Source organism: Furipterus horrens, unplaced genomic scaffold, assembly GCF_987537825.1.
Source record: "Furipterus horrens unplaced genomic scaffold, mFurHor1.1.pri manual_scaffold_5, whole genome shotgun sequence".
In the NCBI taxonomy this organism is placed as follows: Eukaryota; Metazoa; Chordata; class Mammalia; order Chiroptera; family Furipteridae; genus Furipterus; species Furipterus horrens.
The window spans coordinates 182,161,659-182,178,725 of record NW_028327175.1 but is presented as its reverse complement, the minus strand read 5'-3'; the positions used below and the strand labels follow the sequence as shown (position 1 = coordinate 182,178,725).

At 44.2% G+C, this 17,067-nt stretch overlaps 1 protein-coding gene across 2 annotated transcripts in view; it reads right to left on the bottom strand.

The window, feature by feature from the left end:
* Positions 1-15,052, bottom strand: part of SUFU (SUFU negative regulator of hedgehog signaling) — a 98,886-nt gene extending 83,834 nt beyond the window's left edge. For both annotated transcript variants that reach the window (XM_090278509.1, XM_090278510.1), the window contains exons 1-2: positions 14,689-15,052; positions 10,283-10,417 (exon numbers count right to left, since the gene is read on the bottom strand). In XM_090278509.1, the coding sequence (XP_090134635.1) occupies positions 10,283-10,417; positions 14,689-14,870 (317 nt within the window). In that variant the 5' untranslated portion in view covers positions 14,871-15,052. The remainder of the gene's footprint in view (positions 1-10,282; positions 10,418-14,688) is intronic.
* Between the last annotated feature and the right edge of the window lie 2,015 nt (positions 15,053-17,067).

The following is a 17,067-nucleotide window of genomic DNA, read 5'->3' as shown; positions in this document are numbered from 1 at the left end:
AGAATCTTAAAAGCTGCAAGACAAAAGCAGAGAGTTACCTACAAGGGGTGCCTATAAGACTATCAGCTGATTTCTCAAAAGAAACTTTGCAGACAAGAAGGGACTGGCAAGAAGTATTCAAAGTGATGAAAAGCAAGGACCTACAACCAAGATTATGCCATCTAGCAAAGCTATCATTTAGAATGGAAGGGCAGATAGTGCTTCCCAGACAAGGTGGAGCTAAAGGAGTTCATCATCACCAAGCCATTATTACATGAAATGTTAAAGGGACTGATTTAAGAAAAAGATCAAAACTAAGAACATTAAAATGACAACTCACAGCTATCAACAACAGAATCTAAAAAATAAAAACAAAAACAAACTAAGCAAACCACCAGAAAAGGAAAAGAATCATAGGTATGGGGATCATTTGGAGGGTTGCCAGCTGAGAGAGGGGAGGAGGAGAAAGGGGGAAAAGGTGCAGGGATTTAGAAGCACAATTGGTGGGTACAAAATAGACAGGGGGAAGTTAAGAATAGTATAGGAAAGGGAGAAGCCAAAGAACATACAGGTATGACCCATGGACATGAACTAAGTGGATGGGACTGCTGGAGAGAAGGAGGGAAGTGGCTGGAGAGGAGCAAAGGGGAAAAAAATTGGGACAACTGTAACAGCATAATCAATAGAATTAAAAAAAAGAAATAATTAAAAATTAAAAAATAAATAAAACCGACAAAGACAAAGGAATTCAGATGTGGACCTAGCACCTACTCAAGAGGAACTTACTCACATAATGGCTTGAAAAGTGACCAAAAGGAAAATGCCAGAAAACATAATTAGTCCCACTGTCTAAGTTCATGATGTGAGAAAAAGAAGTATATGTGGTGAGGGGTGGAGTGGGTGTGGAAGGAGGAGAGAAACAAAAACAAAGATATGTCACCAAAGAATAGATACAGACAGCAGATAAGCATATGAGAAGATGTTCAACATCTCATGTCATTAGCAAACTGGAAATTAATACAGCAATGAGATATCACTCCACCCCTATTAGAATGGCTAAAATCCAAAAACTGACAATATCAAATGCTGGTAAGGACACAGAATGAGAGGAACTCATTCATTGCTGGTAGGAATACAAATGGTACAGTCACTTCTGAAGACAGTTTGGCGGTTTCTTACAAAGCTAGACATAATCTTATCACATGACCAAGCAATTTAGCCCTAATGAGTTGAAAACTATGTCCACATGAATGTTTATGACAGCTTTATTCAAAACTGCTAAAAACTGGAACTAATCAAGATATCCCTCAATAAGTGAATGGATAAACTATAGTACATTATACAATGGGCTATTATTCAGTGATAAAATGAGCTATCAAGCCCCCACGACATGGAGAAACTTTAAATGCATATTGCTTAGTGAGAGAAGTCGGTCTGAAAAGGCTACTTTCTATATGATTCCAACTGTATGATATTTTGGGAAAGGCAAAACTAAAGAGACAGTAAAACAATCAGTGGATTCCTGGGGTTTGGGAAGAGGGAGGAAAGGGTGAATAAGCAAAGCACAGGGCATTTTCAGGGCAGTGACACTACTCTGTACGACACTGTAATGGGAAGTACAAAATATGTATTTGCCAAAACCCATAAAAATGCATAACACAAAAAGCGAACGCTAATGTAGGGACATTAGTTAATAAAAATGTATCAGTACTGGTTCATCAATTGTAACAAATGTACCACACAAAGCAAGATATTAATAATAAGGGAAACTATAAGCAGAGAAGAGAAAGGGTATATAGGAACTCTTTATACTACCTGTTCAATTTTCTGTAAACCTAAAATTGCTTTCAAAATAGTCTACTAATTTTTAAAACCATTACAGAAACTTTTTTTTTTAAATGATATGAAAATCTGCATTAAATGACAGAAGAAAAAAATATCCTCTGCAGGGTGACAAGACATCTTTTTATCAGCACGAAAATCCTCCACAGATTGGCAGTTCAGACACCTCAGCTGGATGGTGTGGGTACTCCATGCTAAGTGGCCCTCATTTCTACACCCTCTCCCCAGAGACAATGATCCTGGTCAAGTCACGCTCTTGGGGCCTCACACAAAGCACAATGACCACACAAGAAGCATGACCATGTGAACTTGACATCTAAGCAGGAAGCACCACCTTTGTTCTTTAAGAGTTGCAGACTTTCCTGGCCTTGACTTAAGAGATGACACAGGATTCTGTCACCTACTCTCCATTTCTACCCTCTTATCAGCAGGGCTCTTCCTTCTCTACAAAGTTCCTTCAACATCCAGCTCACATTTCCCCTACAGAGTACTTCCTGCATAACTAGTCACACTCCATTAATCCAAGATATCTTTGAACTTAGTGGTCTCCAGCTCCAGCCCACTCTTTGCACACAGGCAGAGGAAGGGAAGGCTAAGGATTGCTGGAGAAGGACTGCTGGAGCAGGACTGCCTGGGTTTAAATAGCCCAGCTCCAGCATTCACTAACTAGGTACGCAAGTTCCTCAACAGCTCTGTGCCTCAGTTTCCTTGTAAAATAAGACTGATGACCCCCACCCCATAGAGCTGTTGTGAGGATTAAACGAGTTTATATAAAAGCACTTAGAAGAGTGCTTGCACACAGTAAGAGCTATAAGTGTTTGCAATTATTATTACATTTTTAAAAGTCTCTTTTTTTTTTTTTTTTAAAGTATATTTTATTGATTATGTTGTTACAGTAGAGGTTCCTTTTTCTGAACAAGCCTTTGACTGGAATGTCAAGCCTAAAGGAGACATGCTTGGGCTCATGTTGTTAAAAGTCTCTTGAAGCACTGAAGATCACAGGGTGAGGAGACAGCTTCAAAGCCACGGAAGTCAGATAAAGCCAAAAGCTGTTCCCAGCCCCAATCCTATCTTCTTTCCCAGGAACTCTGCCATTTCAGATGTTGCATTTTTCAAGGACAGGAGTCAGGAATGATTTCTCATTGTCCCCTAACCCCAATCTTCTCTAATGTTCTGCTGGTATCGGGGACCTGACAGAGCTTTGCTGGTGGGGTGTGCTGCAGAGCCCGGTGCTCTGTGCAGGAGAGCTCGCGACAGGCAGATCAGTGAGCTGCAAAGGTGTGTGCAGCAGTAAAAGACCATTTGGAAAATGTCAATATGGAAAAAGCCATGGTGTGAAAGTCGGGGGTTTAGAAGGATGGGCTGAACAGGGAAGACTCCTAGGACTGAGAGACCTGATCTAGTCAAACCCATAAAGGCTTCCGAGTCTGCCTCTCTCTGCAGGAAGGAAAGGAAATCTCCCAGTGCTCACCAGCCCAGGGCGCCAATCTGACATGACAGTCACTGCCCAACAGTCAGGCCTCTTGGACCTCTTTTAAAAAATAATTGACATATAGTATTAAATTAGTTTTAGTAGCACAACAGTCTTTCAACATTTATATACCTTACAAAGTAGTCACCAAAATAAGCCTACTAATCATCTCCTCTCGGACTTTTTAAAAGTGACTGGGCCCAATCAAGGAACCTTCTCCCAACTATCATTGAACAGTTTGGAATCCCTACCCTACAGTGGAACAGCTAATCCACATTGCAGATGAAGTGCTTTATAAGAGATGAAACCACATCCCCACACAGACCTGCTGGGAGCCCACAATGCCTTAGGTGTTCCTGTGGTTACAAAAGAAAAGGAATGCTCACCATTTCAAAATTCAGAGCTCTGGGGCCTGAAATCCAACCCAGAGTGGTGGTTTCAGCTTCTGAAAGGGCTCTAGCCCTGCTGCAGGCCCCTATTCCTGTCCTGGGCTGAAACCAAGGGTACCCCACTCTTTCTAGGTAGCCCCAACCCTCTTCCCTTAGCAGAGAGCAGTCACCACAGCACACCAACAGGCATCCTGAAACTAAACACCTCTGAGATGAACAGCAGTGGAAGCAAAGCTTCAGGGAGGCCTGCCCTCCTATGAGCCTACACAGCACTTCCTCGGCCTGCTGTGCCCAGCCAGGGGCAGGGCGGGGATTTGCCATCTGTGCGTGTGGCTTACAGAGGCATCCCAGTTGTTAGCCTATAGACAGCACTGGGATGAAAGCAACCCACCCAGCCAGAGGGGGAACCTGCTCCCAGGACAGGTGTGTTATGGCCAGAGTTTCTACGGGAAAGCCCAGGGGATGAAGTGGCACAAAAAGTTCCTGCAAACTAAGCTTTGAAGAGGGCAAATTAGCATTTCCCATCTGGAGGGGTCCAAGACCACACAAAACAACAAGTGGAAAAGTTTATCTGCATCCAGTGTTTCAATAAATAACTCATTTGGTGCAGAGCCCAGCTGAGAGAGACCCGAAGGGAAAAGGAGATTCTCCACCAACCCAGTGGAGGCAGCCACAGAAAACCAGTCATCAGTAGTTCCAGACCCCAAGGGAGACAAGAACAACTCCAAACCCCATGGACATACCTGCTGAGAAGCCGGCGTTTGTGGGGCAGGTTGGGGGCGGGGGGCACATCACCCTGACTGCAGAGGTGGTGTGGGCTCTACCCCACAGAGCTCCCAGTCTTTGGGCCAACACCACACAGAGGCTGTCTTTGGAACCAGCCGGGCATGTCCAGCAGATAACCTGCCCAGGGAAGTCTGCCTCAGGGAAGTCTGCCTGAGATCACAAACACTCTAAACCTAGCCTAGCCAGCCCATGCACCATGATTACCGGCCCTCCCCCCTCCCCCATCCCCGACCCCTGTAGCTTGGGTCCTGCCAGGGCTGCTGGCAGTAGCAGGTGCAACCCAAAATCCTCACAGAAAGCCACCTCTTGCATAACCTCCCAAATCTCTACATTCCAGTCTACAGCTGTCTGGCCACAAAGGAAAGAGCCAGAACTGCAGGCTTCTGACAAGCATTTGGCGGCTGAGGCTCAGCTGTCTCATACCCCCCAAGCCCAGTCAAGAGCAACAGGACAGTCTCTGCTGCTGAAGTCAGTTGGGAGTAGCCTTAGGGTCCCTAGAAAAGCACTCCACTGTCCCCGATGGTACCCGAGCTGAAACTTATCTCTCCAACTTCAGAAACAGCCTCTTAAGAACCTTTTAATCCAAACAAGTGCTCTCTTGTCCTATTTCCTTTGGTGAATGTAAATAGGAAAAAAACTTGGATGGAACCGGCCATCCCAAGGGCTCATCCAATCAGTTTACTTTTCACCCTGTTTAGGGCTACGAGGATGGGGCTCCCCTCCTGCCCCCAAAGCAAGCCTTCTAGGAGCAAGAAGAAATGCAGGGTACCCTTGGGCTTCTGCTTGTCCCTATCCTCAACAAGCTGTGAGGAGGAGAGCTTAATGAGAGGAGGTACCCAGTAGACATTTAATAAATGCTGTTGACCAATTAAAATGGAAAGGCAATATCGCACAGTGGCTAAAAATATAGGCTTTGGGGTCACTAGACCTGGCTTCTGATTTGTCACCTGTGCAGTAAGTTCTCTAAGTCTAAATTTCTGTATCTATAGCAAGAGATAGTATGAATTCTTTATGTTATAAAATTACTATGAGGGTAACATAAAATGACAATTTTGTATTAAGAATGTAGCAGTAACATGGAATATAATAAAAACTAAAAAAAAGTTTGCTTATATTGCCATCTTAAAGACAAACAATGCCCATACATTCTTATCTCCCAAATCATGACTCAGAGCATAGAAGAGGGGGGATGCGAGGATATCCTGCTGCTCTCATTAACTTTCGCTATGGCCTTTGGGGGCTGCTGGACTTCCCTCAACTGTACAATTAAGGGGGATGGGCTAGGTCAGTGTTTCCTATTTATCTGTGACAACAGATAATTCTGAATCATACTTTTAAAAAAAGTTCCCTTTTCAATTCTCTTTCAGTTTTTCTAATCTTATCTAGGGTCAGGTTCTATCTGGCATTCATACATCTTTTTAACACCTCTCTCAGACTTCTTGCTAATCTCTTCAACAAAGAAAAGGTGGCCTCAGGCTTAGAACCTGTGACAGACCACAGTGATAAGCTAGAATTTAATAACATTGCTTTGTTATTACTGTGTTTATTTTCATAATTACCTTTAAATTATCACAAGTGATACTGGTTTCCATATATGACAGTGATTTAGCTTTAAAAAATTTGTTTATATCAGTTTTTAAAAGGAGGGTTAGAAAGAACATAAGGTAGATAACATACCATATATAGGTGGCAAACATATTGGCAGCACCAGAAGTTTTAGGAACACTGGGCTAGAAGATTTTTAAAGCCTCTCTCAGTCCTCAAAGTGCAACGCTGGTGCACTGAAGTGTCAGGCTGCAATCTCACCCCAGCTCCTTCCTACAAGATTCCTCTCAAACTTCACCTCCTCCCTGGAGCTTCTTCAGATCCAGCAGCCTCACAAACAGTCACTGGCTCCACTCTTCTCCCTGAGTATGCTCTACATCCATGGATTAAGGTACTGATTATTCAGTACCATAACCACCTCTTAAAGTTTACTTCCCCTCAAGAACATGAGCTCAAGACAGGAATTACCTGTATATCTTGGCATTTTATTCCCAACATACCTAATATGATGTTCTGTGTCTAGTACAAATAGATGCTTGATGAATGTATGCTGAATAAATGAATGAATGCTTTTGTCCTTTTTCACTGAATGAGAAGACAAAAGACAGTGGAAGAAGAATGTTGCCAGAAATTCACTTGCTTTAATTCCCATTTAACACCTCTTAGCACTTATGCTGGAAGGTAGAACACTCACCTTTCTGACCTCAGCTTAGAGCACTAGCTTAAATAAGAATCCATGCATCTGTTTCCAAGAGGCCTTGCCACATGAAATGCTTGGAAAAGCACACTTTTCTTTAGGAAACTTACCAGGATTGAGAAGTGACCAGTCACACCAGCGCAAGGCCAATCACAAAGGTACTTTTAACTTCTGCAATATATACAAGAACTGGGTAAATTTCCGAGAACATTCTACCATGTCGTTCTAGTGATAGGATATAATACCAGAAAACACTAGGTTTGAGAAGCAAGGTAAAAGCCCAATGAAGGTCTCATTACTATCATAAGTGCTTTAGAAATAGAAATGACACATATGTACAAGGTTACTGTTAAATTAGGAAAAACAGTAAGGAACATCCTCTTTCAAATTGAGGTTGTCCCTTCTGAAATATGAAGCTTTCTCAATTACGTTCTTTATGTCATTTTGGGCCTTGAAATCCTACCTGATAAGCAGGTAGTCTATAAAAATCTTTAAGCCACACAGGAAATGGTATTGTTTTAACTATTATAAATCTGTCAACAAAAAGGTACAGGCTAGCTGCACTAGATACCCTCTGCAAGTTCTTATTAAGAGTATAAATTTAAGTCCTGCACAGTCCTTTTACTCCCTGTATCTGTTTGCTATTCTATCTCCATTATTAATACGGTAATGCAAGGTCCCTGTTCAGCAGGATTAATTCCTTGTTCCCAAAGCCTTCTGCTGACATTGCAATGGATCCATTTAGAAAGCTGCAAAGGCAGACCCTGGCACTGCTCCTGACTTAATCAGTGAGGAGATGGGGCCTGGGCCTCTGAGCTTAAGGAGAGAAAAGAGAAAGTTGGGTTGGGCATCAGAAAGGTGGTATAGTCCAATGGTTAAAAAAGCTCAGACTTTGGACTCAGAAAGCTGAATTCAATCATAACTTTTACAATCTAGATGTGTGACTTTAGGCAATCAAATCATTTAACCCCTTCAAGGGACTCACTTTCTTTATCTAGAAAATGGAAATAACAAAAGAACCTGATAAAATTATAAAGCATTAGATAAAATGATATGGGAGATAGTAAGAAGTAAAACAAAGCAAAAAAAAGAAAAAAAAGACTTCTGCCATCTTCTTCATCATCATATTATTATTAGCTCCAGAATCAGCCTCTTATGCTGAGATAGGGCAGGAAGAACCTTGCTATTCTTTCAACCTATACACACTAAGCAGCCACCACGACCAAGATACTAAAAAGATGGTGTAAGAGGGGGAAAAAAAAGTATAAAAAGCAAAAAATGAGGATATAATAGAAATAATCAGCTCTTAATTAATCATGCTAATGAGGGAGAGGAAAGACGGCATTTAAAGAATCCCTCCCTTAAAGAGTATAGATGGAAATAAAATGTTTTTTTTTTTTTATTACAGAGAGTAGCTTATTAGAGTAGGTGATATAATTGTTTAAGAGGAAATATAGCACAGTCATAAGAGCATGCACTCTGAAGCCAGACTGCCTGTGTTAGAATCCTGGCTCCATCACTTCCACACTGTGTGACCTTAAGCAAGTTATAAAGTCTTTTTGTGTCTCAGTTTCCTCATCTATAAAATGGGGCAAATAGTAGTACCTACGCCAGCATTATACAGTTGTGATGAAAATAAAATTAGTTAATATATATACACTGTATTTTTCACACCATAAGACGCACCTGACCATAAGACGCACCTAGGTTTAGAGGAGGAAAACAAGAAAAAAAATATTCTGAACCAAATGGTGTGCTAAAATATTTAATGAAATATAACAGAATAACATTTCAATCATGTAAAGTGAACAGCAGTCAACAGCAGTATGAACAACCATCATCACTGTCATTAACAAATGAGGAGAGACTTTAAGGTTAAAGTACTCTTCTAGTTTTCTGGGAACCCCAAGAATTCATCATCACTAGTGTCAGAATTTATGAAACTCAGTTGCTCACAATCACTGATAACACTTTCTTCGCTATCTTCATACTGACCAGACGCCCTGAGATTCAGCAGTAAAGTGGGACATTTAAGCGTCCCCAGGGATTTCACATGGGCCCACCGCTTCCTCTTCTAACAGCTGTCAGCACTGTTGACAGGTCAGGTAATATACATCATGGTCTGTGATGTAATATCCACTCCATAAGATGCACAGACATTTCCCCCCACTTTTGGGGAGGGGGGAAAGTGCGTCTTATGGAGCGAAAAATACGGTACATATAGTGATTAGAAGAACACATGGCTCATAATCAATGCTCAATAAATGTTAGCTTTTATTATTATTATTGCTGCTATTGTTTTAACTAATTTATTACTAAGTTAATTTTTTTTAATTTACTGATTTGAGTGAAAGAGAGAAAGAAACATCAAATTGATTGATTTGCTGTTCCACTTATTTATGCATTCATTGGCTGATTCTTGTATGTGCCCTGACTTGGGGTTGAACCTGCATCCTTGGTGTTTTAGAACAACGCTCTAACCAACTGAGTTACCTGGCCAGGGCTTAAGTTGATTATGTTTAACTTAATATTAAAATCTGTTTAAATTTGGTTGTTATAGAGAGAAATAGGGGAGGCAAGTAGGATTTAGAATTATACAAGGCAGCAAACGGAAGAAAGACCAGGATAAAAAAATGTACTGTGGCTAATCTGAGCACAGATAACTGCATGTTATAAGAAAGTAATTAAAATGGACAGAGGGATAAGAGATGGATATAGAGATGGATATATTCATGATAATGTAAGTAAAGTAAAATGTTAAACTCACAACTATCAACAACTGAATCTAAAAAATAAAAACAAAATCTAACTAAGCAAACCAGAATAGGAACAGAATCATAGGTATGGGGATCACTTGCATGGTTATCAGCTGGGAGTAGGAGGGGAAGAAATGGGGAAATGGTGCAGGGATTAAGAAGTATAATTGGTTGGTTGGTAGAAAATAGATAGGGGGAAGTTAAGAATAATATAGGAAAGAGTGAAGACAAGGAACTAATATGCATGATCCATGGGCATGAACTAAGGGAGGTGGGATTGCTGGAGGGAAGGGGGGCAGTACTGGGTGGAGGGGAGCAAAGGGGAAAAAAATACTGGGACAGCTGTAACAGCATAATCAATAAAATATACTTTAAAAATGTTAATGGCAAAATCTAGGTAGTGGATATATAAGTGTTCACTATAAAACCCTTTCAACTTTGCTTCATGTATAAAATTTTTCACAATAAGCTAGCAGGAAAAAAAGAAAGAAAATTAAAAGCCATCCACACAAGTTCTGGGTCAGAGCTATGCTGCCTGTCCTCTGAGCTCAAACACAAAAGCAAGCTTAGAAAAATCTGAGTTTTAGAACTCTTGCTCATCATTGACACTTTCCTGCACCAGATAAGCAAAGCTCAGGTACTGCTGACCTGGACCACACTGGCAAAAGTACACACAGGCAGAGGACAGAAACCCAGAGGTTCCACCTGAGAAGTGCCAACCCACATCACACCTGCTCAGGAAAAGCCTCAGAAAAAAAGGCTCAAGGCTAAGGAACAGGTAGGTGAAGGGCTGGGGGGACAAATGGCACACACTCACTCATGGACTCTGTTGTCACCATAGAGATCGCTCAGGCCGAAGCTGATGTAATGCCAGTGTTCAGGGATGTTGGCAGAAGAGCTCCCCACGTTCCTGTACATGCTAACATAGTCCAAGGGGTCTGGGCCGCCCAACCTGCAAAAGACAAGCACGGGGGTGTCAGTGTGAGCCTGAAAGCAGACAGTGTGAAGCTAAAGGGCTCTCCCTTACAAACCTAAAGGGCACCAAACTGGAGGAACCTAGGGTAAAGGATAAGTAAAGGGAGGCCACACTTCTCTGGGATAAGACCAAGGGCTGGGTGGTTAGAGGCTGCTCAACTCCACAGGCACAGCAGACTTCTTTCTTCCTATCCCCAACAGGCAAGACCTCTTTTAGAAATAAAAGACTGATGGTTGCCCCATATGCTCCCTCCTGTTTCAAATTACCAATCCCAACTGAGGATGGCAGGGATTATCTCTGTTCCACAGTGCCTGTAAACATTTCATGCTTCCAGGCAAGAGGTGCATCAGTCAATCCAATTGGCCTCTGTTGAAAGACCATCCTGAGTATCCCCGATGCGCACTGTTCCTGGAAGCAGAGGCTCAGCTCCACTCTTGCCTCTTAGATAATTAATTCCTGAAAGACTATGTATACAGTGTCCTGTGTTAATTACAGTTTGTTCTAAACCCAATGCCTCCAGACCCATGCCCTTACCCCACAGACTAAATAAAGTTGGTCTTTCATTATGCAAGTGACAAAGGCCAAACTTAGGCTAGCTCAGCTCTGCACAGATAAAGATACATAACTACAGTAGAAGCCAGGCTGAGCTCTGGAAGATGACCCCAGGAGACCACCGTCTCAAAGGCAGAGTTGGAACATTAAATTATTTGGAGCCTCTGAGGATCACGTTAAATTTCCCCCATAATTCCAACACAGAGGGAGTTGAGGAAGAGATTCAGTCATTATCTCACTCTGAGGATTTAATTCAGTAAGGATTCCCTTTAGTAATCAGTGCTCTTAAAAAAAAAAAATCCTGCTTTTCTTCAGAATGGATAGGAAAACTGGTAGACTTGAGAAACAGACGGAATGGAAACCATCAGTGGAAGGAAGTCTGCATTTAGCCCACAAACACTGCATTTGTGCTGCCTGGTACATCTGACTGCTCCACAGATTGCAGAAACTTTGCTGCCCCTGGGACATTGATGGAGTGCACTCTGCAATTGGGATCATATGCCCAAGGAACATTAACAACAAATAAAAGCCATGTTATGTGTGATCCCAGCAAGCATGCCAGCACTATGCAATTAAAACACTATTTAAAACCAGAAGGGCCCTGGCCAGGTAGCTCAGTTGTTAGAGCATCATCTCCATACGCCGGTCATGGGACATAGAAGCAGCAACCAATGAATGCATAAAAAAGTGGAACAACAAATCGATGTTTGTCTGTCTCTCTCCCTTCCTCTTTCTCTCTAAAATAAATTAAAACTAAAACTAAACCAAAAACCATTAAGTCTGGTCTCATCCTCTTTGCCAGGATATTACTTGCTTTTGTAAAAATCCTTATTCTCTGTTAGTAAATGCTAAATTATTTATAGAACTTGTAAGAAAGTCACTACAAATAGCTTAGAATCTCAACTGAGTGGATTAGGAAAAGGAACAAGATCCGTGTCTTTTCTTAACTCTGATTTTGCCAAATCATTTGACCAATCCCACAACCAGGTGGATTTAGGAAAGCTTGTCAGGGGAGGGAGGAAAGAGAAGGGTAGCTACCTCTGAAAGGACCCCAGGATAGCTACAGAGCCCAGGAACAGATGGCAGTGACTACAAGCTCCACGTCTGCTCCAGTGTCTTGCTGCAAATTCCTCGTCCTGCCCCTCCTTCACCCTCAGTCCACACAGCAACAAGAGGCAAAATCGCATCCACCAACCGTGCTACATCTGCCACGCCACTGCATCCCTCTTTCCGGCCAAGTCTCCCAGGAAGTACTGCACCAAGGAGAGAGGCTTTACCTTAAAACTCCAAACACAGAGAATGACCAAGAGTCAGACCAAATGAACCTCATCCCCAAGCACAGAGAGGTCTGCTTTACTTACCCAGAGACCTGATGGGAAACAAATGAGTATGCAGAAAATTTTCATATTTTGCACTTAGAAAAAGATGTTATCCAAGGACCCAGAGCATCCCTCCACTTAATTCCCTGAACACCTGACTTCACTCCCCAAGGCAGCTGCAAGAGTGGTGTGGTCCCAGGGCACAGACCCTGCCTCTGCTTCTGCTCCCTGCTCACATAAGTCTTAGCTTTCAGCCAGCATGTCCTTGCTGACCAGGGTCCACTAGCCAAAGAGCCACCCTTCTGTGGCAAGAAAAGGAGGTACGCTTGACCACAGCTAGACCCAGGAAGCCTTGGTTAGTCATCCTGCTATGAGAACTGAATAGGTCTTGTGGAATCCCAAATGTGAGGGACATGGATCAATTAATTTCAGGATCTTCATCTGCAAAATCCTTCAAATCTTAGTTGCAGGGCTGTTCCCTCTTAAATTTTTCCGCATCTAGGTAGCACTTCTAATGTCACAGAGTTCTGCACAATTGTCTTTATTCATTATTACATGTTAGTCCATCTCTGAAGATAAGTCCTGCCTGGTTTAACAAGCTTGCAGCAGAAAGAAAAAAAATGTTGCTTAGTCCTTTGCATGTGCTTCAATACCTTTTACACACAACTCTATCCTTCATGGCCACTGGGTGACAAGAACAGTTGCCCAAGTCTGTGTAGAAATTTCTCCTTCACTCAAATGAGGCCTGAATAAACAGCATGACAAAGCCAGGCCCACTTTTCTCATGACACGATCCAACAGAGTTCATAACAATACATACATACTTCAATACAGAGGCGTAATTAGAATGAGGATTAAGTTATTAAGAGCTGCTTTTCACTCAGAAGTTCTCTTCAAAAACTCCTTTCAACCAAAGAACAGTTTGCTTGTCTGAGAGAACTGTACCACTGACTACACCTCCTCCTGGCTACCAGACACAGGCAGGCTCCCTAAGGAGCAGGTGGCTGGTCCCCAGGCCCTCCATGCTGCCAGCCTCTTCATAAGCTCCCATCTACACAGGGAACTGGTCTCAGTCCTACAGAGCCTAGCTTCTGCCATTTCTGGAGGAAGTAAGACACTGTCCTGGAGGAGAAAGACTCCGTCCTAAAGGGAGAGGTAACCAGCAAAGACATCCACTCACTTCCCCGCTTTGGGCCCACTTGCCCCTTTGGCCACACCCCAAGAAGCTGTCTGAACAGTCTTTCAGGACTCAATGAAGGGGGCCATCTAACACAGTGCCTGCAAGAATGTGGTTCTGGACAGATTCAACCAATTCCTCAACTTTTGGTACAGAAAGACCATGAAGAAAAGCTCTTTTCCACAGTCCTCACACCAGTTTTGCCCAGAGGCTGCAGGAAGAAACAGGATGCAAACAGGAATGGGAAACTAGAGAAGACCATTCCTATCCCAAGGGCAGCCCATAGGTAAACAGGTCCAATCATTAACAGAGCTACTTAAGGGTTACTATCAGCTTCCCTGAGAAACTGCTGCCTAAATCCTGAAGCTTGTGGCCAGGAAGCTCCCCAACATCTCACTGCCTTCTTTCCACCCTGTCCAAGTCCCCAGGTCTTCAGCATTTACTATGGTCCCCTTCCATCCTCAGCTAAACCATGGATCTCCCCGACCCTGCCTCTGTTCTAGCCAATGTCCTAAAGCAAAGCAGCTGCAGAACTAGAGGAAGTTCTGCATGAAGAGAACTGTGCAGGGCAAGCAGAAAGCTTATCAGGAAAAGTTGTTTCGTGAAGCTTAAACACAAAAGCAGTGCACTGATATGATGTCTGAGCTCATTAAGAATATCAAAAGGTGACCTCCTCATCGCAAGCACCACTCTCACAACTTGCTCCCCTCCTAACCCACAGTGGAGCCCGGGTCCCCAGACCCGCCCCTACACAGAGCTGTCTCCTGCCCTCGGAGCTCCTCCAGCCGCGCTCCTCCAAAGCCCTCTCAAATGCTCCCCAGGCCCCGCCTCGCCTCCCCCTCTAGCGTCCCCTCGCCCACTAACGACCCCCTGCAGGCGCCCCCTCCTTTCACCACGTTTACAGTTCCCTCTCTCCTATCGATCCTCGCTTAGCTCCTACACACCCCCCCAGTTCACTCGATTCTCCTAATCCCAGTTAACCCTTCAACGCCCCCTCTTAATCCTTCGATACCCACAGACTCCGTTAACCCCTTTATCCCCATTCCCAACTTGAGCCTTAACTCCTTTCCTCGCAGCAGGAAGCCCTCCTTCCAAGGGTTTTAATCATTCTCCTTGTCCTCCCCCGCAAATTACTTCGCCCCCGGTGCTTAAACTCTTCCCAGCCGGCCGCGTCGGTCTCCCCGCGGCCCAGGACATACCAGTATTTGACGATAGCTGTAACCTGGAGAGGATTCGGCTGGTCAGGGTAAAGGCGGCGGCACTCTCCGTAGATGGCGTGCAGTCCCGGGGGAAAGAGCGAGGCGAAGGCCGGCGGGGCAGTAGGGCCAGGGGCCGGGGGCGCGGTGGGGCCGGGGGCACCGCTAGGCCGCAGCTCCGCCATCCCGGCGCGTAGGGCGCTGGGAGGACTCGGGAGGGCGGACGAGCGGGAGAGTACTGACGCGCCAGCAGCGGACGCCGTAGGTGCGACTCCCCGAAGCGATGGGGGGGTGCAGCGAGGTCCAGGCTCCGCGCCTGCGCACAGGGAGCCGTCCGCCCGGGCCGTCGCCGCCGAGATCAGGCCAGAGGGTGCCTCGGGGGCCGCAGGGCGCTCAAGGGGGCGGGGCACCGGCGCGCCCTATCCTGGACTTCACTGGCTAATGTCTGGGCCAGTCACAGAGACGGCGTGCCTTGGCAATAGATCCCGCCTCCCTCTCCCTGTGTTGGAAGAGTCCCAAGGCTTTTGGTCTCCCCCTAGTGTTAGGATGAATCCAGATTTAAATAGATATGTGGAGGCATCCTTTTGAGATGGTAAGGTCCCATGAAACCACTGGGAAGTTGGCCGACAAAGAATTTGTCACAGGTTTGCTGACACGGTGCTTACGAGGATTTAAACATAAATCTGGTAATGGGTTGATTCATTCCTCCGTGTGGCATTAGTTTTAATAGATTATAAATCTGAATATTTCCTACGTCTCTGAATGTTCGTTGACCATATTGACTGACTCATCGCCAAATTCAGGAGTTGTATGACGAAATACCTGTTCTGGAGTTCTGTCAGAAAGTAACAAGAATTAAGCAAACTAGGATCAACTTCTTAAACTCAGTGATTATTTAACAAATGTTTTTAATGATGACGATCTCTTCTTCGTTGCGTTTTAGGCACATGTATGCAGATTGCCTTGAAGAACACCAGTGTTCATTCTCTACTATCGGCCTGCCCTTCCCCATTACCTTGACCCTCTTAACTGGGAGGATTTTAAATTCCTAAGACACTGGGTTGGGAATTATTTTCCTGTTCACGATAACTTTTTGAAAAGTAATGTCTTCCACTCAATAATCTTAAAGAAGTTCCAAGAGCCAAGAATAGAAGGGAGTCCTGACTACTAGTGCTATTGACTAAAAGGATTCCTGTTACTTGAAGTGGGGAGGAAAAAATATACAGAAAAATGCACTGAGCTACTTTGAAAGCAGTGACACTTAACCTCTTTACCTCTATGTACTTGTCAGTGAAAACTCTGATTCCAAAAAACCTCCGCTGCCTTGCGGCATACCTCTTCAGGGGAAAGGCTAAGGGAGTAAACCCCGACAGAAAATCCGGAGCCGGAGTCCCTAAGGCGGTTTGACGTTGTAGTCAACACCGGCAACTCCTGCGGCGCACCTGAAGCCAAGCTGTATTGACTCCGTCTTTCCCTTGGATCCTTCAGCTGCGAAGAGAGGGGGGGTCTGCTGCATGGGCAACAGCAGACCCTCCATATCACCCTGCCCAGGCTCTGTAGCTTCAGCTTCACTGGAGAGGACACTCCAGCGACATCGCAAGATGTCGATTCAACACGGGAGGAGACAGATACCGTGTCACTCCCGAGTCGGACTGCACAACCATTCTCGGCGGTGCAGATAGACTCTTCAGAAGCTACACCATCGTCTCTCGAGACGGACGGCTGCCGACGACGACTTGTCAGTGTCAATAATATACTAGTAGTTCCAAATGCCAGTCATCAAATGTTAGCCTGTTGCAAAGTTTACACTTATCCAGAAAAAAAAAATGCAAAAAGAAAAAAAAAAGTACTTTTTTTCGAAAAGGCAAATTTTATGCAATTTAAATTCTTTTTTTGTTGTGGTAATATGTCCTTCCCTGTGTATGTGTGCGCGCATGCCTGCGTGCGTATCAAAATTTTTTATTAGAGTGTGGTGGTGATAGATGTTTATTAATGTCTTATGGAACCAAATAAAAGTACAGTAACCTAATTTGTCCAGGAGAAGTGGTGGGGAGTGCCAAGGCTGATCTGTAAAATTCAAATGTCCACGAATTACTGACCAATCCAAAGAGAACTACAGACAAGTACTTCAGCAAGCACTGTGAATCCCTAATGGACTACGGATCAAGGCGTGAAATACAACCGTCAATCTCAGTCCTTCTTTTTACGGAGACTACAAAACCCAAGGTACTGTGCGTCAGAAACCCGAAGCCCAGTCTCTTAAAACTAGGAGGGGCTCCGAAACTGCCTGGCCCTCTAACTGCAGGTACAAGGCATGCTGGGGACTGTAGTTCTTCGGAGGTGAGGTCGGGCCGCTCCCTGACCGCCCTGCCCCGGCGGCTA